Below are 27,189 nucleotides of genomic sequence, written 5' to 3' on the forward strand. Positions count from 1 at the left end.
CGATAAAAAAATTATGAAAAATAACAATCAGGGCATTGCTCGAGACATTCTCATAATTAAAATCAAAGAAACACATAAGAGCATTTGATTTGCAATGTGATACGGGGTTAAAAATAGGATTGAACCATAATGGTACAAGTTTAGAATTTGATTCTTAATACTATATGTTTGGTTTGCCTTTTGACGGTTAGATGTAGTAAGAGTAATGAGTTTAAAATTCTTAGAATTATAACTAAACACAAATACGATATGGACTTTGAACCATTCTAAGACCTGTTCAATGGGTTAGGGGCCTATTTAAAACCCTGACCCAGCCATTTTATAAAAGGACTTTATCCATTCAATATTTAAATGGGACGAGCTTTTAAAGGATTATTAAATAATAGACTTTTAAAGGGTTGGGTGTTAGGTCTGAGTTAAAAATGTTAAAATTGGGTAACTCTTATAAGACTTTTTTTATCCTAATTTTTCTGTTTCTAAAACTTCCTAACATCAAATTATAATACCTTAAAAATAAAAATTCTCAATTTTCCCAAATTATAAACCCTAAAAAATTCCCAATTTCCCCCAAAAATAAAAAATTAAACATTTTCTCTCTTTTCTTATTCACCAGCAAAAATGTATGAACCCTAAATTCTTTTTCCTACTCGAATCGCTACTCGAGTTCTTCGCTCTGATTCTCACAAATTGCTACTCTAATTCTTCGCTCCAAAGAATTTAGGTTTGAACTGAGCTGCTGTTCGAGTTGGAGTTGCTGGCTGGTTGTTCGACGACGACGGTGGAATCCACGACTGTGACGAAGGAAATTCCTTTTTTTTAACAAGTGACGAAGGTAATTCCTTTTTTTGAACAAGTATTTTAGATTTTAATTGATGGTTTATTTGTAGTACCCGTATTTATTTAATGAAATTAGGAATTGTTCGATTTTCATTTTCTTCAATATGAAATTGAATTGAAATCGGATTGAATTTGTGGAATAAATTCATGGATAGATCCTTAAGTTTGTTGATATAATTTTTGGTTCAATTTTGGATTGTTTGTTTCGTTGTGCCCCAATATAAATGTTCAATTGACTTGGATTCAGGAATAGTAATTCGAATAATTAATTGAAATCCCAATAATTACTGGAATTGGTACTGTTGTTGTGTAATCGGGTCATCTTGAGGAATCCTCATTTGCGATTGTTGTTGAATAGTACTAGTATTAAATCATACAATTCATTGCAATGATGTATAGGATACTGTAAATGTCTGAAGGAAAGTCTAAGCGTAGAAGAACATGTTGTGAGAAAAATGTGGTGAGCACCATTTGTCATTTTAGATTATTAATGGTCTGCTTGAACTGTGTAGGTTGGCTCAGAGGAGGCTGGTTATATGTTAGATTATTAATGGTCTGTGGTTTTGTTATGATGTTGTTGACTAAGACCCTTTAAAGGCCCTTTATAAGGCCCCTTAAAGGCCCTTTATAATTCTCTTATATTGTGTTTACTTCATGGTTGTTGTAGTTTGTTTATACATTCTGAATGGGCCGGGATGGGCTTAATGGCCCATGGACAAGCTCGGCCCATTTTAGATTAGGCTTGGCCCGGCCCAGCTCGGCCCGTTGAACAGGTCTACTCATGCTTATACCTAAATTTCGTGAACCAAACACCCTTCTAATTACACGGGAATTACAGGCCCCTTTCTCTCAGTTTTTCCATTGAAGCGCACTCCAAGTTCTCCACTGATATTACTATCCTCCATTGAAGCAGCTTTTGAGGTGAGTTGTTATTTCTTTTTGTAATCATCGAATATCAATTTCACAATCTAGGGTTTATCGTTGATCTACTTTGATTTAATTGTCATTACAGTAAATTTAGGGTTTCAATTTTTGAACTATTGGTTCTAGTTACTACGGAGCGATTATGTTGCTAGAGAAGAAATTATGAGCCTGATTTGATAATTGAATCAAATGTTCCTTTTCTCTCTCAAATTATGTGATTTAATAACCGAAACAAATTTGGTTGATAATTGAACTATGAAATTGGACCTCTTCTCCCATTACTACTACTGTTTAATTGGAAATATGAATTTGGACCTCTTCTCCCAACAATGAACAATGATACAGTTAGAATTAGATTCATCTCAATAAATTAATCCAAAAGAAAATCATTTTATGGTTTATATGCTGTATTTATAGGTAGTGATAAATAATAATGATCAAAGTTAGCAAGGTTTGATCTTTGATGACTCAATATTATTTTGAGATGGGATGAGTGAAACTTGAAAACAATCATCAGTTTGGTAAGAGGCGATTTGCAATATAATTCATGGTTGAATATATCTATCTTTTCTGATGTATGCTTGACAAACAGACATTGGATTTTATCAAAGTCTTTATTTTTATCAATTAAGAGATGTCTTCAGGATTCAGGACAGGGTAATCAAAATTTTATGATCTATTCTTGACTTGTGCTGACCATATATGTCAACTTAGGCCATTCGAAGAAGATAGGAGGAAGTACTTTGCATTACGTATCCTGTTATAAGGTAATCAACTTTGTAATGCACATAATGGCTAGAGTCTGAGAAGTGGGAACCACTAATGTTACAAATGCTCTTGAGTGATCTTTGCTGACTACGTAGTAAATTGTTATTCTAGTCTGTTGGTGCCTTGCATTTGATGGAGTATTCTTTCTGGCATTGAGCTGTTTTAATGTTGTAATTAATTTCAGGTTCATCATGGAAATTCATACTCATCTTGGAACTGCAAATACCTCTAACAGGATGTTTGCTGGTAAGTTGTTTTTTTTTTTTTTTTTTTTTTCCATGCTAATAATTATGCCAGTTTTGCTTAGCATGACTATAGCTGTGTTGTTTATCATTTATCAGTGGTAATTATTTTAATTATTCCATTTGATATCTGTGATGTAACCTTAGTATTAGTAGGCCATATTGTAATATCTTGTGCTTTTGGTTTCATTTTAATGTTCTGTTAAGTCTTGTGAAGGTTTCATGTTACTGTGGATGTATGAAAAATTGGATTGGGAAGAATGCTTTATTTTGTTGATTCGTCATATGTCATGCATGGAAGTCAAACTTGTGTCTTGTTAACTTAGTAAATTTAAATTATAATTTACTGTATGGTCATTTTCTATAAAGAATCTGATGCAAGAACTATGGTTCAGTTCTTTACCAGGATGGCAGAATTTAAGATGATGCTATTACCCGATAGTTGGGTGATTACGTCATGTCCTTGCTATTTCATTACTTGTAGGCATGCTTAAGAGACAGCAACATTTATTAAGGCTTCAGTTGAGGAATAAAAAAGTTCTAGCATCATCTGAGACGTTGAAAGTTCCTCCTATATCTACGAAGTATGGAAAAGATCAACCTCTAGTCAAGATGTGCGGAATCACGTCTGCTAGAGATGCTGCAATTGCAGCTGAAGCTGGTGCTGATTTTATTGGGATGATTATATGGCCAAAATCTAAACGTTCTGTTTCTCTTGCAACTGCAAAGGAGATTTCAGAGGTTGCTAGGAAGTATGGGGCTGAGCCGGTTGGGGTATTTGTGGATGATGATGCTGACACTATTTTAAGAGCTGCTGCTGCATCGAACATAGAATATGTCCAGGTATTCAAGACATGAATACTTTTCCCATAGCTTTTTCAACATTCTAATCTGTGCAACTTTAAAGTTATGCAGCTTCATGGGAATGGTTCACGGAGTTATTTCCCGCAGTTGGTGAAGGAGAATCGAGTTATATATGTTCTTCACTCTGATAAAGATGGGGTGCTCCTGAATAATATTTCTCAAGAAGAAGGTTCTTTAGTAGATTGGATTCTTGTAGATAGTGCAACTGGAGGAAGGTATGTCCCTTTTTACCATTATGCATAATTCAGCTTATAAAATGGCATTAGCCAGCATTATTGTAGTAGCACCAAGCTATAATCCTTTAACACATTTATGAGTAAATGTAAATGATTGTTGGCTTGTTGCCCTCCTTGATCCAAGTACCGCTGTCTTTGATCTAAGAGGGCATGTTTAATCATCCTCTAGTTCACTTTATTAGGTTTATTGTGTAAGGTTAAGGACTGAAACTTTTGGAGTTGATTCCGAAGTTGCCTTGCCGGTGAAGTCACAAGGGCAAGTTGACTGTAATCACCCACCTAGCTAACCTATTACCTTTATAATTACTGCATTACTCGATAGTTTTGCATTTTTCCTTAGCTGGATATAATTTTTGTTTCACCACCCATAGATGGGTGTCTCTATGTGAAAAAATATTTAGTTTAATACTTTAATTACAAGACTTTTTTACCAGTAGAATACTGGGAGGCAGCTTGAATTCCTTAATGCTTTTGCTTTGATCCCCAATTTCCTACAGATGCTTCTTCTTTCATGTAATTAATTTCGTTATCCACTCCACTAGTTTTATGAAAGAAGATGGACACTCTATTTACTGATATTTGCAATTTATTCTTGGCAAGTCAACTTGTTCCTTGCCATTGATGAAGTTATAGGCAGCCTCAAATATTATAACCATCTCCTATTCCTACTCCAAAACCTCCAATTAGTACAGTAATCCAAATAATTTTCTCTGTGTAGCTGTGTGCTTAATGATTTTTGGGATATATTTTGCTGGAAAGGTGTACTTATCTGTCCATATCCTCTCAACCCCCCTCCCCCTTCCGGGTTCAAAAGTCCTTACAGTTGTGGTTTGTTTCACTTTGCCAATTTTTATTTTCAGTGGGGAAGGATTCGATTGGACGCAGTTTAAATTGCCATCAATAAATAGCAAACATGGTTGGCTATTGGCTGGAGGAATTAAACCCGAGAATGCTCAGGATGCTCTTCTTATCCTTCGTCCGAATGGAATTGATGTTAGTAGTGGCATTTGTGCTGCAGATGGCATCAAGAAGGACGAGTCACGGATATTTGCTTTCATGAATGCAGTAAAATCAGTGCAGTACTGATTTTAGTGTTAGATAGGTCTAATTTATCATCCCAAATAGTTTCCTTTTTCTTTTGTAGGCAACCTCCCTTCCCAGGGATAGTATTGGATACATTTTGACCTTTCTAAACCCAGTCATTGAAGGAATGTATTGAAATTTGTACTAGATTTCATGTAGAGGCCATATGAGAATTAGTTTACTTAGTGTCCGAACTGGTAGAGCACTCATTTGAAGGTGATCCTTGGTTCGAGAAACTTGTTAAGGGAAAAGGTTGGGAAAATAGGTGCCTTGTGAGAGGGTGTTTGAACTACGTATAATTTTTTTTTTAATTAAAAGGGACTATTTGATGTTGTTCGGCAAGATTAAGGAGCTTAGTCTGTCTAGTTTGTTTGAACAATGATTTGAATTCTCCCTTTTTTTCTATTACTCCGTTCTTTAAGATAAATATTTCTTAGTTGCAGCTCATATACATGCCCCATAACTATTATGATTGCTAGTGTAATGTTTTTCGAACTTTGCTTGTATCTCGGCAGTTGCCGATGGGGTGCTGGTATGGAATGATAGAGTGAAGGTGAAAGAGCAGAGAGTGAGTTGAAAACGGCACAGCTAAGTTTGCAAAAAGTAGGCTATTGAACACATAGCAGGTCGTAAATATGACTTGGAACTTGGAAGGATTATGGTGAAACTCCATGACATCACCTATTTGCTTAATGCGCCCATTTGGGTAACCTAATTAAGCTTTATTAGTTTATGAATTTATAAAAAAAAAATAAAAACCTATTCGCTTAATGCAAAACATTACGAGGCAAGTTTACAATGATTTATTATGAAATCAGGATGACTTAGATTTTAAGCTTCAAAATAAGTAATTCCAACTTAAATTGTTGAAAAGTTTGTGTTAGCAAAGCCGTTGTTAAGTAAAAAAACAGCAGATGTAAGGAAAACTTGCCTAACTTTCAACTGTAACAGCCCTTTTAGGAAGGCTACGGAAGGCTATCATGTGCAAGCTTCCTCCTAAAATGGAGCCTATTTTACTTACGATACTACTAAAATATTTCACACAAAATCATCCAACCAGCACTGTATGGATTATTTAGGCTCTCTAGTTGCTGGAACTCAGCTCAAGATTTTTATAAGTTGAGCAAATCTAAGCTCAATTTGATCGTAATTTTTTAGCTCATGTTGGAATTTGATTAAAGCATTTAAATTTTAAGCTCCAATAAGCTCAAGCCCCTTATGTAGGTGTTGCACCAATCCAAGTTGAGCCGACTCAACTGAGAAACCTATTGCTCGACTTGTTCCCAATAATGACAATAATATTGAAATCGGATACATGAACTAAGATTTTATCTCTTTTGACTGTCAATCATGATCTTGTGACTTCTATCTCTTTATTCCTTTTCTATCTAGTGCTACATGCACCTATAAACCCAAATTCTTTATGTGATTCTTAGATCTAGATATCCAAGTTATTTCCGAACTCCTTCGACCGTTCAATGTACTGTAACTTGTAAGATTTCCATGATCCCAACTCTTTATTATCCTTTCGGATGCTCTAACATAGTCACATGCCCAAACGCCCTCTATTTTGGACATAATCTTGTAGGTTATATTTTGGTGAAATTCTTCATATCTTTGAGGAACTGACCCGATGTGCTTAAAACACTCTCTTTTGGGTAGATTCTTAACATTAATGCTATACTACACACTCTCTTGACTTCCTCTTAGTATTAACCTCAATGTATCTAGTCTCATCCATCAACACAATATCATCTATAATACTGTTGCAAAGAGGAGTCCTTGTTTGATCCAATCGTAAGTGAAATATTTTTCGTTAACTAGTTAATGTACTTGCGTGGAATACTCTTCTTAGCCATTGCCCAACATAGCAGGTCGCCCGATACCAAATCAATAAACCAGTTGCGTGGAGTATAGTAATACAATTATACAAATAATTTTTCAAGTCAATGCAAAATTATTTTTCTCTAGATCAATAAGCCAGTTTCGTGAAGTATAGTACTCATACTACATAAAATCATAAAATGAAGTATTTAATGCTTCCTCCGTTTCAAAAACGTGTTCACATCAATGCAAAATAATTTTTCTCTAAATTAATACTCGTACTATGCAGTCTATATGATGAAGTTAACAAACCAGTTACGTGGAGTATAATACTCATAATTCACATAGATACAAAATCTATACAAGTAATTACTTGTAGTACTGTAATACTCTATTTGTACGATAAAGTTAATTATTCCCTCCACCCCTTTTTATAGTTCCTATTTGGACTTGCACGTTTGCCAATGCAACACTTTGATCATAAATATCGTTAGTTGCTTAATAGTAAAAAAATATAACAATTGAATATTAATAATTTATTCATCGAGACGAATCAAATAAGACCCAACATAACTATGTTATGTCTGATATATTAAGAGTAATTTAAAATATTCTCTTACATTATGAATAGTGTCAAGATTCCAAATGAGAACTTTACAAAGGAACGGAAGAAGTATTAAATTAGTTGCGTGGAGTATAGTACTCGTACATAGGAGCAAAGAACTTCTTTTAGGACAAATTTTGATCTAAAATAAACCAATTATTCACTTGTGTGACTTGTACCTATTTCGAATTTTTAAGAGTCGCATCAAAATGACAGTGATTAGTTTGCAGCAAGTATTGCCCTCAATGTGATTAATGTGCATTGGTTGAAAACTCAATCAACTAATTAGCCCACTACCTTTTCTTTTTAGGAATATGGAGGTGTAATAATCAAAGATAAGTCACATAATCATTCATCTAGAACCCTAGCTACTTTATTTCATAGCATAAAATAAACATGTGCAAAGACATTACACATAATACATATTGTGTCTGCCCCAAATTTTAAGCAAATTATGACAGGCGAAAGTGTGAATCTATGCTATCTTCTCTTTATTTGGCAAAACACTAGCTTTAGCTAGATTTCAAAATGTCTTTTTGCAATTACAATTACACAAGAGATCCATTGCCAAAAATTGGACCTTACTACTTTTCAACAATAATATAGATGGTTGAAAATATAAAAGCACCCACTCCGCTACTGATTTATAGTGTTATTTCTTTTTGCCGAATATTAACTTAAATTTTAGATAGGATTTTTTTGGTAAACATTACATTTGATCACTGCTTCATAAGCGTATGTTGAAGTATTTTTAATTTTTGTATATGACTTTTTCGTAAATAAAAGAAGAAAAAAAAGGGTTGTTTGGTAAATTAGTGGTCTAGTATATTTGTTATATTTGGGATCGTATAGTAGATTACTAGATTAGTAGGCCAGTTGGTGTAGTAAATTTGTTATATTTAGGATTGTATAGTAGGTCAAATTAAGGATATAACCAAAATGAAATTCTAATATATATTTTTATATTTGGTGATAAATGAAATTACAATATATAGTACTTTGTAGATGATAGATCTCAAGTTTTCGAAGTGAAAATAAAAATTAAAATGACCAAATAAAACTTTTTATATTTTCAAGGGAGGTCAAATAAAACTTGTCTAACCTCAAGTAGCCAAAATAAACATGTACTCCATAGTAATTCGTATTTATTTTGAATTCATAATCATAAATAAAAGTTGTTAGATTGGCCTTTATATTGAATTCATAATCATAAATAAAAGTTGTTAGATTGGCCTTTATTTTGAATTCATAATCATAAATAAAAGTTGTTAGATTGGCCTTTAAATTTGTAACAAGTAATTGTTATGTGCATGTAAAAAGAGGGAGGAAGATCTACTCCCTTGGGCCTCCACCCAGAAATATTACTATATTGGTTATGTAAGTACAATTTGTTGAACACGGGCTAATAATTACCTTTTCGTGGTACAATTTGTTGAATACGGGCTAATAATTTATCTTCGTCTTATATATGAAATTACGGAGTAATTTTCACGAAAAACACTTCTCAAAAGTCAACCATCTTAACTATTTAGGTCAACTTTTGAGAGTAGAGAGAGAAGGTAAGAGAATCTTCTACTCACAACTTCACAAGCATACGTATATATTGGAGGTCGGATAATTTTTAATATGTGTATAGTTCATAGTTACAAATATTACTTATGTATAATTTATTAACTATTAGTAAAACAAAGTTAATAATAGTTTTACTAATAGTTAATATATTACCACGGCCTACATGTTGCTCTCTTAATAAAATTATTCCAGACTAAATGCAAAGATGACGTCATTTTTTTTTTGAGCTATTATATTTAACGTTTTTAAAATTTAAATATTGGAAGCTTCCACATTACAGCTAAAACGTATCAATTTATTTTAGGAAATTAAAATAATTTTAAATGGCATACTAATAAATGACCTCTTACATTGAAATATGTATTAGTTGACGTTGAATCGTATTACTACCTCCGTGAATTATTATTTGCAACAAAGGAATATTTTATGTCTTACAAATAATACATTTTTGTTGCACATAATAATTAACGGAATTAGTATATCATAATTTTGATGAAAATCTAAAATTTTAAAATTACTTATTTTTTTGTACAAGGTTTTATTTAAACCATGCATTGTACTGATTCTAACCTAAGTAAATTGATAAACAAAAATGGCGGTGAGTGCACGTCTTTAATCACAAATAGTCGAATATGAGTAATAATTTGGAACACACGAATAGAACATTATAAAAGTGCAATAAACGACATACAAGACAGCTAAAGAAGGGCCCACTTTGGACCACCACCCAGCAACGATGTGGTTCAGGTTTAAGGGGCCATTAGCTAGGACCACTTTAAACCATCAGTCCACTAATTAGCCCTTCAACATTTTATTCAGCACAAGTGTACAACCAAGAACATGTCAGTAAATATCAGTAATTCTGTACTCTGAAGTTAGTATTTTTTTTTTTATATAAATTTATGACAGAATGAATCTCGTCCAATAATTTAAGATGCATTTTTATGGAAGTTAACCTAATTCTATGATGTAGGATAAAGTTTGTTCTTAGTTTCAGTCTGAAAAATCAATTAGTAAATTGGCAGAACTCAAAATGCTGCACAAAGTTATGTAGTAACACACATAGTTGGTTGATTAGATACTGCATTACCCAAATACAAGTGCATCAGAATTAAATTATATAAACTTGAATGAAAGGTTCTGTTCGCCGATTAAATTAGGCAACTACCAACAGACAAATTTGCTAATAAGGAACAATTACTAGTCTATGTGATACACGGGTACATGCTAATTATGTGAGATATATTCTCGTACAGTTCTAATTACCAAATAAGCTAGAGTAAAACATTAAACATGCTTATAGCTCGGACATCACAGGAAGGATGATCTCGAGGAATTGATCTTTGGCCTGCAGTTGTTTGTTGCTAAAGATTTTTTGAGTCTGTTTGATAGTAGACAACATCTCCGGTGTCGCTAACATAATGATCTTTCTTAAGACTGTTTAAGATAATACCGAATATGTATAGTGGAAGAGGTCCAGATTTCTTTGGTTCGCGGTAGTACTTCCCAAGTACTGGCTTTGCTGCTTTTGTCTGCAAGAACAATTCAAACTAAATGTCAGAAAACAGGGAAGAAATAAGTTTGTACTTAATAGACTTTCCTTGGTTACATAAATATACTCACTGCTTCTATTAGATGATAGTGTGGAATTTGTGGGAAAAGATGATGAATAACATGAGTTCCAATGTCATGGTGGATGTTGTTTAACAATCCATAATCACGGTCAAGTGTTGTAAGCCCTCCTCTAAGGTAACTCCACTCCTAGTAAGGAAAACGCGCAGACAAATATATCAGACTTCTGAATCAAAGATCCGAAAATTGTTGCAACAATATTATAACTAAAATCATGAATTCGTACTGTCCAAGAGCATAATTAAGCTGATAACATACCTCACCGCGGTACCAAGGAAGTTTTTCCTCATGGCCATGATGATGCAAATAAGTCACCAAGTCCAACCACATGACAAAAATCTAAAATGAATAGCAAATGCGTGAAAATCATGATGACTAGTTCAATAAGCTAATCATTTCTTCATTTTTTTTGGTAAAGAACAAATGAATTTTGGATATGAAATATCAGAACCCACCATATAGGGAACACCATAGAGCTTGAGCACCTGAATAGGACCCATGAAAAAAGACATTTCTACAAGCAATACAACCATTGCTGACCAACATAGTGTGGAAGTTACAACATCATTTTTCTCTTTCGATGTGAACAGATCACTGTCCGGATGGTAATGTGAGCCTGATTTACCAGGAGTTCGCGTCCACTGCAGTAAGATTAATCAGTTAATAGGTAAAACACAACGAAAATCAACGTGCAATTGTAAACATTAAGCTGGACTGTAAGCTCACCAGGTATACAGGGTATGCTAGCAAGGGAAATGGAAAAGTGAATCTTAACTTCTTTGTCATAAAATCCAAACTATTGTATATCGTTTCAGTCAACTGAAATGCACACACAAAAGATTAGGTTAATGACAAATCCTGCTACAAAAACAAGTCTTGGATGAGGCGAACTTACTATATTGTGAGACATTAAAAGTTAATCATACCCGTTCAAAATAAGTAAAAAGTAACCCTTAGAATAAATTACTAAATACGCAATCTACTTTTTGCTAAGTTCTTGTAAGTTCGCCATAAAAGTTTATATTTCTAAAAAAAATCAAGGAATGTAGAGTTGATAAGCTTACTGGGTGCCATGATTCATCATTCTCAACATGCCCATGGTTTTGATGATGAGTTCTATGACTAATTCTCCTATATAATTAGCAAAGAAAGGTTCAATCTTTCAGTTTCAAACTCATAATCATCATATAATAATAATACTCCGTATCCATTAACCAACCAAATTAAGCATAATATTAGTATAAATATATAACTTTACAACTTTTCATCTAAACAAACAAAATTGACATACCATCCATGATATGGAACAAGGATTGAAGAGTGAAGAAAGTGGCCCACAATGTTGTTAAGCTTTGGATTGTCAGAAAAACTTCCATGTCCACTGTCAAATACAACAAGAGCAACAACTAAAAAAATTACTCACATTATATCAACAAAGAACATATTCTACAACAAAAATAGAAGCAAAGCGAAGCAAAATTAGAATGTCACAACAACCTACATTGCAACCATGTACAACCAATTGACATTTAATACAACATTTTCCAAAAAAATACGTACTTCTTTTGCTACTTTGGTATAAAAAAATGCAACATACAAACAATAATGAAATCTTTTCTGGGGTCGAATAGGGCACGTACCCCGAACTCGTACAATAAAATTAAAAACTCACCAATCATGACCAAGAACAAAGAGAGCCCAAAACATAGTACCCTGAGCAATCCAATAAAGAGGCCAAAGAAACCAATTATTGAAGTAAGCAGCAACAGCAGCCAATGCAAAAACTACCACAACATCTCTAACAACATAACTCATAGATTTCCAAGGATCTTTAACCCAACAATGCTTAGGAATTGCATTTCTAATATCAGCTATATTGAATGGAGGTGGTGCACCTGGATTAAATTCTTCAAAAACCCCATTAAAGTTAAGATTTTTTTCATTGTTTTTGAGCATTTTTTCTGTATGAACTAAGTAGCATATGCTAATATTCGGCTACTAATTAAAACTAGGTACAAGTATACAGTATATATTTTTTGTAAATAAAATAAAAGAGAGATTTCCTTTCTTAGATTCTCTTATATAAAACCAAAAAATAAAATTTATGTGAATTAAGTATCAAGGTTTCATGACAATTTATACTGACATTCTGACAGTTGTTAGCATTTAATACATTTATGGAGTTTTAGTTGTTTATATTTATCAATTTCTACCGAACTTATCATTTTATTTTTGCATTACTAATTCCCCCACGATAAGGGATTCCTAACGTCATTTTCTTTTTACCTCTCAAATTATATACTTTCTCAGTTTTTTTTTTTTTTTTGCATCATAAGGGTTTTGAAGGCAAAATTTGTTAGTGAAAAAAGTGAGAGAAAGAAACGTAAAAATACAAAATTGTCCATGTAATGTAAATATAAATTAAAAAGTAAGTGTGCAAAAAATAAGGGTATGTTGGGTATTTGCAGTGTGAATATAGATATTTTTTGTTCAAAAATGAAAGTGATGTAATATTTGTGAAAGTTGTCTAAAAGACAAGTAATACTATATTAAAAGAATAGAAAAAGTATTATTTTATTTTATTTTATTTTTTGAATTAACTGGAAAAATTTGAGAGCTTAAGTATATGAATGGTATACAAGTGTACAACTGTAACGTTTATTAGATGAGCCATACCATACCCTCTTGGCGGCTCTAGCAACATATGGCAGGTTTTATCCTAGTATCACTCAGAGAATTAAGGTTTATTAAACTTAGGTATATAGGTGGCCATGAGTTTGGACATGCAAGCCCATGTGTCAAGTCATCAATGTATGTTTCGAACCAGTCAAGAAAAAGTTGTGCTATGTTAGCCTTGTGTCAATTTTTGTGTCAATGGGTTAAACCATTTTGTTGTGTTATTGTAAACTTTTGAAAATGATGTCCATACATAATCCATGACCTTTTAGGTGGGTGCTTCTCGTGCTGTGTTGAGCTTACAAGGAAAATCTGTGGCACGGGGAAAATACTCTGTATGCTATTTAGTAAACAAAATATTTTCGTAAGAAAAATTAACAAAATATGGATTTTATCATAACCTTGAGGTCAAATTCCGTGCACAACACTACCCTTTGCAATTTGCTGCTTGAATAATACTCCATTTGTCCCTATTTTTTTGCCTATTGCAGATAAATGAGTCAAACTTTAAGAACTTTGATCATAAATTCTCATTAATCAACAAGCGATAATATAGTTATGTGTGGTATTGTTAGATTCGTCGCTTTATATATTTTATTAATATTAAGTTTTTATAATTTTTACGCGTATAGAAATGAAGTTATATCGTTTTAAAACACGTCTTGAAAATCGTAAAAAGTCAAGTGGGGGCAAATAAATAGGATAGAGGGAGTACCAGTAAAACAAAAACAAACAAAAATTGTTGTGACTAATTCAACTTTTTAAGAGCCACATGGCTATGAGTCTATAAGTGTATGGGACGGATTGATTTGGTATTAGTAGTTTAACTTTTGCGATTAATGTGCATTGAAAATGCAATAACAAAATTGCATTTAAAAGCTACAAGCCTAAAATTCGTTGAATTGTTTGATCATGGAAATATAGTGAACATAAATTGCGTCTACCTATAAAATCAACTGCAAAAATCACTAAATAACGTGTGAAAGTTTTATGCACTCTTGTCTAAATTTAGCAAAGGCCTCATACGGTTACTCTGAACCCTAATTTGTGAAATAGAGACACTTACTTTCCACAATGAAATAGATGGTAGGTCTTTATGTAGGGCATTTGGAATTGGAATAACATTCTTTCATTTTCAAAACAATCTCATTACTATATACGAAGTAATACACTTTGATGTGTTTCTAATTTATGTAGAATAAATCAAAGTTCAAATATTATTTTTGGAATTTCGGTTGTAAACTTTATGTATTCCGTTTTACTTTACTATAAAGTAAACATTTAAATAACTATATGTAAATTTGCATACTTGATGTTAGAAGCAAAATCAACAACGAATGTATTGCTGTATTGGCATATATCCCAATGATTAATTAACATTAAGTCCATCGGATTCCACCATATTTAGTCACCATCACAACCCTCTACTCCTCCCATTACTCCTCTTGGCCCATCTCCAAAAGAAAGAATTATCTTAATTACAGCATAATCGAATAGTGCAATATATATCAATGAGCGTATCAAACATTGTAATTGGTGTTGTATGCCCTAGTTTTTGAAATTTTAAATAACTTATAAACTTTTTATTTACAAATAAAAACGTAGTTTACACCAAAAAATTTGAAAGGGCACTTGCCATACTTCAAATTTCAAATTTGTGAATAGTGAGAGATGTAAGTATATATTCTTAAGGGAAAAAAAAATATTAAGAGTAAAATTTAACCTAAAAACAATCAAAATCTATAACCCATATAAACATTAAAACTTCCATCAACTTGCTCTCTACTGTGCTTATGAACAGTGATTCTTGGTGCTATTACTCTACTGCCCCCAACAATAATGAATTGCCCAATTTGCCCTTTTCTTTTTTTGTTTTTTGATAGTATGTATGCTGCAAGCTGCTTCTGTGGGGCACGTTGCATGTTTGGTCAGTGCCAACTGCTTTTTCTGATGAATGAATTTTAAAAATTTTATTATTACGCAACGATTTTTTTTGCACAACCAAATTGTCCGGGTTAGGTAGGGAGGTGTCTTCAGAAGAATGGAGGTTGTTGTTGCCATGGCGGTGGTACTACTCATTGGTTGCCAGAAATTGCTACAGGAATGGTGGCGAAGGCTCAGGCAACCGCGGAAGTCACGAGGTTTGTTTACATGGATTTCATTGTTGTATTTTTTATTTGGGTATAGTTCATGTTTTGGTTTAATTGTAGATTAATTTACAATTTGGCCTTTGTTAGTCTTGTTAATTTAGCTAGCATTGTGTCTGTTGTCGGTGATCCCAAGTTGCAAATTCCATATTTTCTTGCTTTGTTTTAGTGTTGCCTATTATTAGAGTAGGTGACTTAGGTAGTAGCACTGTTGTACGATTACTTTGACTGATTTAGATTTTTTTTAAAAAAAAAAATTAAGGCGGTGTTGTTAGGGTTGGGAATTTACTCTATATATATATATAGATGCTTGGTGCTGGATGAGCTTGTGCATGTTTCTATTGTGGTTTCTGGTAGATCAGGATTTAGTTTTAGACAGTGTTCCATTTGTAAGTGCTTGTACTTTTGCACCGAACTAGAAGCTGGTTCTATGTCATATGCTTTGATTTCTTGGATAACCATGTATAACTAGAAGTTGTTCATGTAGGCCTGCTGGGAGAGTTGACTCTAGAACGCATTCAGCATTGGACTATGCTGATGTTTCACTTGACTGTACACAATTCCTAGGAGTTGTTGTCAGGAAAACTGGTGCTTGTGCAACTGCTGTTGAAAATACTTGGGTTGATGGCCATGGTTACATAGCCTGGGTTGTGGTGACTTGTCCACCTACTAACATGAGGAGGGAGTGTATTTTCAGCGAACCTTGTCTGACAGCAGCCATTGCTCAACAGAAGGTGGCAAAGAGAGCAGTGTTTTACATTGCCTGCCAATATAATTTAGAGATAGTTGATGCTAACTATGGTACTGCAGCAAAAGTAAGTGAAGAATGCTCTTTGGTTCAAAAGAAGTATTTCATTTTAAGAGAACATCTTGATTGTCTAGGAAAGCAATCTAGACAATCTGAGCCTTTAGGTGTTGCTGCCAATGCTGAGTGTGTCACTCCAACAGATGATGCAACAAAGATCCTTGTTAGTGAAGTACCTCCTCCTTGTCCAATCAAGCGCACCAATGTTGACAATGTTTATCGCCCAACAGCCTTGAGGATTGGAACATTTGAAGGCCTGGTGGCTGATATTCTTGAATTAGCAACACTTTTTAAAAAGCCTAAGTTAGATTAGATTTATGTTGTAGTATGTCATTGATGTACTTCAATGGCTTTAGAATATATATTTCTTTTTTTGGAAGGTTGGGGTACTTAATGTAGTGTTACCTTTTGCAAAGGGAAGCCTATTTTTCTTAGGAAGTTGTACGCAGAGCATGCTTTGAAACCATGTAATCATTTCCTTAATTATAAGAAAAAGTACTTATTCACTGTGTTTTGTACTTGTGCCCTTGATGTTTAATGGTGTTTGTTTATTGTTTGAAATTATATTCATTGATGTCAGCAGATGATAAAGCACTGAAATCATTTATGGTTGTTAGGTTACTGCAGATAGCTTAATTGCCTTTTCAGTAATCACTTTGCAGAGTTACATTATAATGGGTAGTTCCTTCTGTTCTTCACTCATTATATCAAGAATTTTATACTTATGGACAATACTAATATGAATAATGTAAACCTTTTATTGGAACTTCCTTTTGTATGGTAGATTGTCATTCTGGAATACCACGGTTATCTTGTAAGAGTTGTCAGCGATTAAATCAGGCTGCACAACAGTCATCTGAATCATCATCTGTTAGGTACTGAAACAATGATTAGTATTTACATTACAATTAGTTCTATGTTTCATACTGACTGCAACAATTTAACTTCTACATATAGTCCATCAATACATGATTCAACTCAGCTTATTCGAAGAGTGTCTAAAAAAAGACGTTCAATTGAAGAATCATCTTAATTTTACAAATATAGGTATACTATTGTTGTTAGTTAAAGTTCTGTGTCTAATATTTAATTATAACTTAAAGGCTAATCATAACTCAGAGAAGCACTTGTATTCAAAATCTGTCAATATTTGCCTATAGAATTAACCAGATTACTGTGCATGTTGTTTATTTTTGGATTTGCAAATTCTGCATACCATTGTCCATTTGTAATTTACTACAACTACTTTATGCACTGGTTAGAATTAGAATCATAGCCTTCAGCTTAATTTCCTTTCCTCTCTTTTCGACATCTGAGGGATGGAGGAAGAGCAGAAGAAGGGATATTTTAAAATTGGTTTTAAAATTTATTGTTCTTATTGCCTTTGTAAATATGCAGTGAACAAGAAATTGGTAGCACATCTCAAATGTAGTTGACTAAACGTAGTCGATGCACTAAAAAAAATGGAAGCGTACATGCAAAGAGGTATGTGTATATAAATATCAATTGTAATGATATTTAGACTAATTACATATTAAGTGTCTTTGATTACCTTGCAGTGGAAAAGGTATTACTGTGGCTAAGAAGGTGGTAAAAAAAGCTCCAAAACAAAAAGAAAAGTGTATGCTTTAAAATTACAGGCACAACTACCCTGTCTTGTTTTGTATCTTAGAAGCTTTTATGTACTTCCATTTATATATTGTATTGTACATAGGTATACTTGCAGAAATGATTGGTCAGCCACTACCCTAAAAGTCACATACTTTGTGTGCACCTCATTATTGTTTAAAATGCTATGCTAAATTTTTTTGAAAGTGAGACTGTCCATTTTTGCTGTGGTGATGGAGATATCCAACTAGCTGTAAATGAGTACCCTCCTGAACTTATTCGCTTATACACATCACTGGAAGAAGATGTTGTACACTTTCGAAAGTATGCTCGGTTATATAATAATCTATTTGCATTTAGTTCCATAGGTGGAAACTTTGATACAAGTACATACAAGGGCATTTATGTGTTCAAGTTGCATGGCCAACTATATCATTTTGTACCTAATTTATTACCTGATGATGGGCCACCTAAAAGCTTGCAACTGTATTTCTATGATGGCCAACATGAAGCTGAGAATAGGGTTGGGTCTTTTCCATAATTAAGGCAAGATATGATTGATATTCTTATGAGTGTTTCTCAGCAGAATCCTTACGCTGCATTTTTTCGTTCTTTAAAAGAAAGAGATGTAGCTGAAGACACACGTATTGTATTGAATAAAAATATAGTATATGATCAACGTTTGTACAATGCCCTAGTTGTTGATGATGTTGCTGTGATTTGGCCAGACAGTGCTTCATCAAGTGATACTTTAAGCCCTCACATACTTGTATCTGGTAAATCTTGTGAATCTCATCGAATCTATCACAACTATGGGTGTTATGACCCATTACAATATCCATTGTTATTTCCTCGTGGAGAATGTGGTTGGATGCAAGGGCTAAAGAAAACATATCATGCTGACAGAAGGCAAGCAAGTTTATACCCTGATCCAATAATGTCATGCGTTGTCCACGCTGTTGAAGACTTGTTGAGTTAGGAAGAAATACGTAAGTACATGATTATATTTATGTTTAAGTGTATTATTATATTCAAATACTTAAAAACATGCATTTACAATTTACAGGAGCAAAGACGAAGCATACGCGTGCTAAAAAATTCATTCCTCCAAGAGAATATTATGCATATAGATTGCAAATACAGCCTAACAATTTCTTGCTGAGAGCTGGTAGATGTTTACAACAATACATTGTTGACATGTATGTCAAGATAGAGAATACAAGGCTTGACTATCTGCGCAATAACCAGTCAACCATTAGTGTTGATTTATATCAAGGAATCCTTGATTCTCTAGATATTGGAGAAACTAAAGTGCACAATGTTGGTCGAAGAGTAATCCTGCCTCCAAGTTTCATAGGAGGTCCTCGGGATATGAAAAAACGGTATCTTAATGCCATGGCTTTTGTGCAGAGATTTGGTAAGCATGATTTGTTTGTCACTATGACATGTAATGCTAACTGGCCAGCAATAAAGTCCGAATTAGCACCTGGTGAAGCAGCCCAAGATCGTCCTGATTTAGTAACACAAATCTTTAGAATAAAACTACTTGCATTGAAAAGAGAAATTATGGAGAAAAAGGTATTTGATACGGTTGCAGCTATGGTGTATGTTGTAGATTTTCACAAACGAGGCCTTCCACATGCTCATTTCTTGATAATCTTAAAACCAGAATTCAAGCTGAAGTGTCCTGCTGATTATGATATATTTGTATGTGCTGAAATTCCAGATACTTCTAACCCTATTCTTCACAGGATTGTTCTAGCACACATGATGCATGGTCCATGTGGCTCATTAAATCCGCATTATCCATGTATGCGAAAAGAAGGGCAAAAGCTAAACTGTAAGAATAAATTTCTTAGACCATATGCATCTAAAACAAGTACAAATAAGGATGGTTATCCTATATATCGAAGAAGAACCACTGGGGAAAATGTCACTATTCGTGGTGCACAGCTAAACAACGAATGGGTGATTCCTTACAATCCTTATTTGTCTATGTTGTTTGATTGTCATATTAACGTCGAAGCTTGCTCTACAATCAAGGCAGTAAAATATCTCTATAAATATGTTTACAAGGGATATGACAGGATTTCTTATAATGTTCGCCCTGCTGATGATGATTCTGTAGATGAAATTGAACTATATCAGTTAGGAAGATGGGTTTCTCCATGTAAAGCTGCTTGGCGAATATTTGGTTTTGATTTGTTTGAGATGTCTTCATTAGTATTACCTTTACAAGTTCAGCTACCCAATATGCAGACAGTTCATCTTTGGCCACATGAGAGGTTAAACACTGTTATTTCTGACTCTAAGCGTTCAAGGACTCAACTAACCGAATTCTTTGCAATGAATGTTGCAGTAGAAAGTGGTACTGGTTATCTATACAGTGAATTCTGTGAACATTTCAAATGGGATGCAAAGGCTAAAGAATGGACTGACAGAGCTACAAATAGACATGTAGTAGGAAGATTTGCTTTTGTATACCCTGTAGAAGGTGAACGTTTTTTCTTGCGCCATTTATTGTTGAACGTTAGAAGTCCTACATCTTTTGAGAACTTACAAACTGTAAATGGTTATGTTTGTCCTACTTTTCAAGAGGCTGCTCTTAAATTACGCTTAGTAGAAGAAGATGATGTAGCAGATTTAGCTTTGACTGAAGCTTCTGAAGTTCAACACCCAGTAGCCTTGCACCGTTTGTTTGCAACAGTGCTCATATTTTGTCAAGTGAGTGATCCATCTGGTTTATGGAAAAAAATTTCCCTTCCTTATCTGAGGATATCTATTACAGATATCCAGATGATATGCAAAAAGTCCATCAGCTGACTATTAGGTCTCTTGAACAACATCTTGAAGCAATGGGAAAATCATTAGCTACATTTGGCTTAGATCACTTAAATAGCCAAGTTGATGATAATTTCAGAAGACAAAGGATATTATAGATGCTCTTGATGCGCCTATTCCAGAGGAGTGCCTTACATGTCGATCGAGATTAAATTCTGCACAGAATGCTGCTTTCAAATGTATCATGGAATTTGTCACAAAAGGGAAATCAGGTGCTTTTTTCATAGATGATCCTGGAGATACGGGCAAAACTTTCTTATATAATGCCTTGTATGCAGAGATTCGCTTGATGAATAAAATTGTATTGCCCACAACAACCTTAAGTATTGCTGCAGCAAATATTCCCTCGGCCGTACAGCTCATTCAAGGTTTAAAATACCTCTTGACAGTGACATATCCTTAGCATGTGTTGTTCCTAAACAGGGTAGTTTAGCAGCACTTCTAAGGGCAACCACATTAATTATATGGGATGAAGCTTCAATGGAAAAAAAAAACAAAATATTGAATCCCTTGATTTATTATTACAAGATATATGTAACACAACAACTGCCTTTGGTGGGAAGGTAGTTGTCTTTGGAGGTGATTTCAGACAATTTCTACCAGTTGTTCCTCAAAAAACAATGAAAGAGGCAGGTAGACACAAGTATTGTCACTTCACATTTATGGGAGATATTCATTAAGTTTAAACTTACAAAAAATATTTGAGCACGAGAAGATCCTGCATATTCCTCTTTCTTACTTGCCTTGGGCAATGGTCAATTACAGTCCACTGAAATCGCATTTGTTGATTTGCCATTCAAGTTACATATTCTCTTGAAGATGACACAAGCTTAATAACTAATCTGACATAAACGACATTCCCTGAAATCATGCAAGGTGGCTTTGTGGATGATGTTTTCATAACAAGGGCAATTTTAACTCCAATGAATGATGATGTTGATTCTATCAATTCAGTTATGATTGACAAGTTCCCTGGTGACATTGTCACTTACAAGAGTTTTGATATTATGCTAAATGATACATGCAGTATATATCCCACAGAGTTTATGAACAAACTCTGTCCAGGAGGTATGAGTCCACACGAACTTGTACTGAAAAAGAATTGCCTAGTGATATTGCTACGGAACATCTTACCATCATCAGGCTTATGTAATGGCACTTAACTTATTTGCAAAAGATTCTTTCCAAATGTGATTGAATGTGTAATTGCAGTTGGACATTATAAAGGGGAACATGTCTTCATTCACAGAATTAATCTAAGGCCTTCAAGTTCTACTAATTATCCGTTCCAGTTTGAATGGAGGCCGCAGTTCCCTATCAAGTTGAGTTTTGCAATGACAATCAATAAGTCTCAAGGACAAACACTCAATCAAGTGTCAATATACTTACCTCGCTCTTGCTTTTCTCATGGTCAATTGTATGTTACACTCTCTCATGCCAAGAAAGCAAGAGATGTTCAGGTCTTATCTGCTAAACCACCAGACCAATATCCACATAATGCTATCAAAAATGTAATGTCATATGAAGTTTTGCGATTAGCTGGTATTATTTAATATGTTATGGAAACTAGTACTTCATCATGTTCTCCACCATGGTTAAGGTTATTCAATTTTGAGGTAGTCTTCCTATCTTTCTAACACAAATAAATATGCTTGCAATTACATTCAATTATTGATTTCAATGTCATGTTGCTTTACACATTAATTCATTAATTTTGACAATTACTGGTTTACATTTGCAGGGTCTTCATATTTTGGATTCTGCTCAAACTGAAGGTTAGAATGCTATGAATAAGGTAAATAAAAATAGTCTAAACTTGTAATGTATGGAGCTTGCTATGGTAAGAACCTACTGTACTTTTAAAAAGTATTCTACAGACTAAGAGTATTTGATTACATAGCTATTATTTATGTTGTATAGGTAAAATAGGAACAAATGTTTGTATTAGTGCAGATTAGAAGTTTAAATTTTCAGTTTCAATCAGATAAGTACATGTAGCTTATACAAATATGCTTATATAAAAAATGTATTTAATGAGTTCCTTCTTATATTATTTATTTCTCAACTAATGGCTACAATTTGGGTATGACCTAGAACCAATTTACATGCAACCCACAATGATAAAATGCTATATCCAAAGGCCTGGGCTATATTGTTTTGAGATTGAATGGCTAAATGTTATGTTACAGGATAAAAAAAATAATAATAAAAAATAAAAAAAAGAGTTGAATTATACAAGTACAATTGTAGTTATCTTATTTTACAAGCAACATAGAGAATGGTCAAGTTAACTGTAGATATAACACTTGTAAAATTTGTATATAGTATAAGTACTTTTGCTAGATAATTTTCTTACTTAAATTTATATCTTGTACTTTATCTATTTTATAGCCACAAAAAATAAACAAATTTTAAAAGATTACCTACTCTCTATCACTTGTTAATTATTTTATAAATGTAAGAGAAAAGCAAAATACCAATCAAACAAGTAAATTAATTACCTCTTATGTACTACACTACTGTTGCTAGACATACTAAGTATGGCTGCTACAGTCCTTAACAGTAATTGTTGCTACAGAGCACCGACTTTGATAGCTTCGTTTTGCCTATAAATGCTTTAGTACTTATTGCTTTCAAACTACCACTTCAACTGCTGAGAACTCTTCTTTGATAAAGGTATATCTTCTACCTTTCACTCACTATTAATTTCTTTTTTATTTATAGATATTTTACACGTTGAATTGAACTACTTGACATGAATATGCTTCACTATTAGTTATTTAATATCCACATTTATGTCAAATTGTTCTTTATACATGTCTGCTATACAACTTTCCATACTAAGATCCCCATGCTATTAAATTCCCTGCTTTCTGTTTTCATTCTCATTTGCATGTTGCACTTTAAGCTAACCATTACACACGTATCATAATTGCATGAATCCTGTGCTCTCCATATTCTTTAAAAGTTTAGTTTGTTAGTTGTTCAGATTCTACTTCCTACATGCACTACATATTTCTTCAGTGTCTACACTATCTTAAGCATCTTTGCCTTACATGATTCTTTCTCTATTTGCATTATCCATGTGAAGTAAACAATTATAATGCAATTAATGACAAAAATATAATACTATCTCCTTGAAAGTTTTGGATATATATATATATATATATATATATATATATATATATATATATATATATATTTTTTATATATATATATATTAGCACTTTTGTGAATAATCTATCACTTCTTGGGATAATTTATCATTTCCTGTATTTTTAGCTTTACTTTTCCTTTCAAAAACCTTCACCACTTACACCATTGGACCTCAGTAACATGCAATCATATATTATCCCCTTTCTAAATCATTAGGCATGTGCAGATTCTTAGCTGCTTCAGTAATTCATAATCTAACCTATTGTTATTTGTAGCTCTGCAAAAACATATCCAGCTAAGTTAACCATAAACTCGTGCACTGTGAAGCTGGAACTAGTATACTTAGATGAACTAACTCCTTAGAGCAAAGATTATAGAGTAAAGGTTACAGTGACTGAAAAAGGTATAGCACGGCCTTCTCCAAAAAAATCAGGGACACTACATTAGACATTGATCCTTGAAGATGAGAAGGTATCAATTTCTTAGAACTATAACCAAGTTTATATGTTTATTGTATTTTATATTCTATTGAAATCTTGATAACCCCAAGTTATTTGATATATTTCCTTAAAATTACTAGCTATTATGCAATAAGTCTAGAAATTTTAAACATATTTGATTTGATGCATCGTTATATGTAGCATGATTTCTATGTTTATATTTTTCACAAAAATACTTACATGTTCATACAAATTCCATGTACACAACATGTGTTACTAAGTTGGACTCTAAATTATATCTACAAAACGAAAGACAAAAAAGGAAAAAGAAAAAAAAAAGGGAAAGAAGAATTAACCACATCATCTGCACACCATTTCACAATATTATGAACTCAACAATTAGAATTAATAAGTAGCAATAAATAAAAAAATCACATACCAAGTTTTAATATTTGATGAAAAATACTTATTCATAATGATTTTAATGATCATCTTTTTTTATTTACATATTTAACAGGAAAATAAGATGCGCTGTGCTTTATTTGGAGAACAAGTACAAGCTTACCACGATGTTTTCCACACAACTGCAAAATATGAAATCTCTAAAGCACCTATTTCTCCTGTTGATGATCAATACAAGATCAATTTGGAAGAGCTTCCATATCAAATGACAATTGGACATCAGACTGTTGTGCAGCGCTTGGATGCTGAAACTGGTCCTATACTGCCTAAATATCATCCCCTAGCAAGTATTCCAAGGGCACCTGAACCTGATGCTAGATATGGTAATATCTTAAACAACATCATTACATAATTTCATCTCCAATATATTAATGCTTTTACAATTTTCCAATTTAACCTTTTTCTCCATAATTTAGATGTAGTTGCAGTAGTCCTTTTTGTTGAAGAACAAACACAAATGATTCCCAATTCTCGGGGCCGTGAAAGTCCTGTTCGTGAAATAGTCATCACTGACTCAAGGTTCACCTATTCATGAATTTCATTACAATTGTATTTGGTTCTTTATAAATAAATACAACATATCATTAACCTTTTTTTTTTCCTCCTTGCACCAGCCAAGATCATTCTGTGACAGTTTCTACATGGAATGATCTTACCATCAATGCCTGCAATGAACTAAATAATTAGGCTGCATCATTCAATATTGTTGGATTCACTGCTCTAAAAGCCTTAACTGCAAGAGGTTGATCATCAGAACTTTAAATTACAAATCAAAGTATACAACATATAATATGCTTATTTATGGATACAAATCTATTGTGCAGGATTTACTTTGACAACTACTATGTCTACTCGAATTATCCACGAACCAGAACAAACAAGAGTAAATCAGATATGCTTTGTGAGTGGTAGTTCATTTACACTTTTCACATTGCATTGTTATATAGTAATTTTATGCACACTGGATACTTAGTCATCCTTTTTCTTAAATGCAAGATCAAGTTATACCCACAAGTATTACAAGATAGGCAAGCAAGTGTCTTGAATATCAGATATTTAAGTGCTGAGAAAACAATCATCACTATAGTAGATTTGAGGAACAAAAAGGTTAGTTTCCTTCAAACTATATAATCAGCTACTGCTATTGATATAACATTTATATCGTGCTGCAAATATCACTGTACCTTACTAACCAAGGTTAATTAATACTTAAACACATTTATAGCCCAGAAGTGTTGAGCAAGATGAAACATTCTGGATCAAAGTGATTATTCCAGAACCTGACCTGGGCAAAGTTTATGCATATGCTGGTTGTGTCAATTGCAGTAAACGAACTAATCTTCATATAGGCACTCCTTTTCCTTATGCTTCTTGAAAGAAAGGAGACAGCTACTCTACTTATAGGTAATAGGCCTAACCTCTAATCCATTTTAATTGTAGTCTTTAACTTGCTTATCCACTAATTTTATCTACCATAATCAGAGCAACTTTCAAGTTTGAAGCAAAATATGACACTGGTACAATGGCATTCACTTCTTTCAACAACGACACAAAAAGACTCTTCAAAAAGCCAGAAATTGAAATATGCAGCATTAAGAACAATGTAAGAATTCATCAATTAGCTAAATTTTAAAATTACAAAATTGATTTGCCTTTACCATAACTTATTTTCAATTAGCTACGTTAGCTTTCATTTTAGATTATAAATAAGTTAACTGCAAATCTTTTAGCACTTAAATACCTTTATAATCCATTACATACAGGAAAGCTTAATTGCTTTTAGAGAGATAGCAGCACTCATTTCAACAAAACCTTTCTTCATTAAAGTGGGCCCGACAATTGAACTGTCATCAAACAATGTGCTCATATTTTGAAAGCAATTGAAGTTGAAGATGAATCTGCACAACCTACAACTGCACATACAGTATCTGCTGTTCATTCCACAAATGAAGAAGCAGCCTCAATTGAAAATCTGGAAAAAGTTCAACATGAACTTAATCTGGAAGTGAAAGCTCATGGTGAGCAACCTTTGCTTACTGAGTATGAAACAACTCTGGTTTCAGCCAAGATCCTGATGCAATTGATGACGCCGCATTTGCTGAGCTTGTTCAAATTGAAGAGTACACCAAGATTGCTAACAACCCAGTACCACAACAAATGATGTTCAAGCCCCTTCAAATCAAGGAACCAGAAAGCTTTGAACCAACTAGTTCAATGAGAATGTTGCCAACATGGGCATAACATTCTCGTAAACAAAGCATCAGCAAGGACAAAGCACCCATTAACACTACTTTAGAACTAACTTCTGCACCTATGGAACATGATCCTAGGAAGAAGGCAAGCTAGTTGTTCCTATTCAAGCTGATAAGAAAGAATCCACTGGAGAAGAAGTTTCACCTACTAGCACTCTTGACAAAGAATGAATTCCAAGGAAGCCTACATTGTATATTGGCAGTATCTTTTGCTTA

The 27,189-nt window shown here is 33.4% G+C and overlaps 3 protein-coding genes across 3 annotated transcripts; 2 read left to right on the forward strand and 1 right to left on the reverse strand.

The window, feature by feature from the left end:
• Positions 1-444: 444 nt before the first annotated feature.
• Positions 445-5,401, forward strand: LOC110699287 (N-(5'-phosphoribosyl)anthranilate isomerase 1, chloroplastic-like). The gene is made up of 6 exons (XM_021876789.1): positions 445-832; positions 1,676-1,758; positions 2,714-2,775; positions 3,256-3,614; positions 3,687-3,850; positions 4,732-5,401. The coding sequence occupies exons 3-6, from the start codon at positions 2,721-2,723 to the stop codon at positions 4,955-4,957; spliced, it is 804 nt and encodes a 267-aa protein (XP_021732481.1). The 5' UTR covers positions 445-832; positions 1,676-1,758; positions 2,714-2,720; the 3' UTR covers positions 4,958-5,401.
• Positions 5,402-10,000: 4,599 nt separating this feature from the next.
• On the reverse strand, positions 10,001-12,708 carry LOC110699288 (omega-3 fatty acid desaturase, chloroplastic-like). Its single transcript, XM_021876790.1, has 8 exons — positions 12,259-12,708; positions 11,878-11,967; positions 11,651-11,717; positions 11,313-11,405; positions 11,042-11,227; positions 10,845-10,925; positions 10,578-10,715; positions 10,001-10,486 (listed from the first exon to the last, which is right to left on the reverse strand). The coding sequence occupies exons 1-8, from the start codon at positions 12,540-12,542 to the stop codon at positions 10,319-10,321; spliced, it is 1,107 nt and encodes a 368-aa protein (XP_021732482.1). The 5' UTR covers positions 12,543-12,708; the 3' UTR covers positions 10,001-10,318.
• Positions 12,709-18,375: 5,667 nt separating this feature from the next.
• LOC110699422 lies at positions 18,376-21,066 on the forward strand. Its single transcript, XM_021876936.1, has 3 exons — positions 18,376-18,796; positions 18,889-20,546; positions 20,743-21,066. The coding sequence occupies exons 1-3, from the start codon at positions 18,376-18,378 to the stop codon at positions 21,064-21,066; spliced, it is 2,403 nt and encodes an 800-aa protein (XP_021732628.1).
• The last annotated feature ends 6,123 nt before the right edge of the window (positions 21,067-27,189 follow it).

Source organism: Chenopodium quinoa, unplaced genomic scaffold (genome assembly GCF_001683475.1).
Source record: "Chenopodium quinoa cultivar QQ74 unplaced genomic scaffold, ASM168347v1, whole genome shotgun sequence".
Taxonomy (NCBI): domain Eukaryota; kingdom Viridiplantae; phylum Streptophyta; class Magnoliopsida; order Caryophyllales; family Amaranthaceae; genus Chenopodium; species Chenopodium quinoa.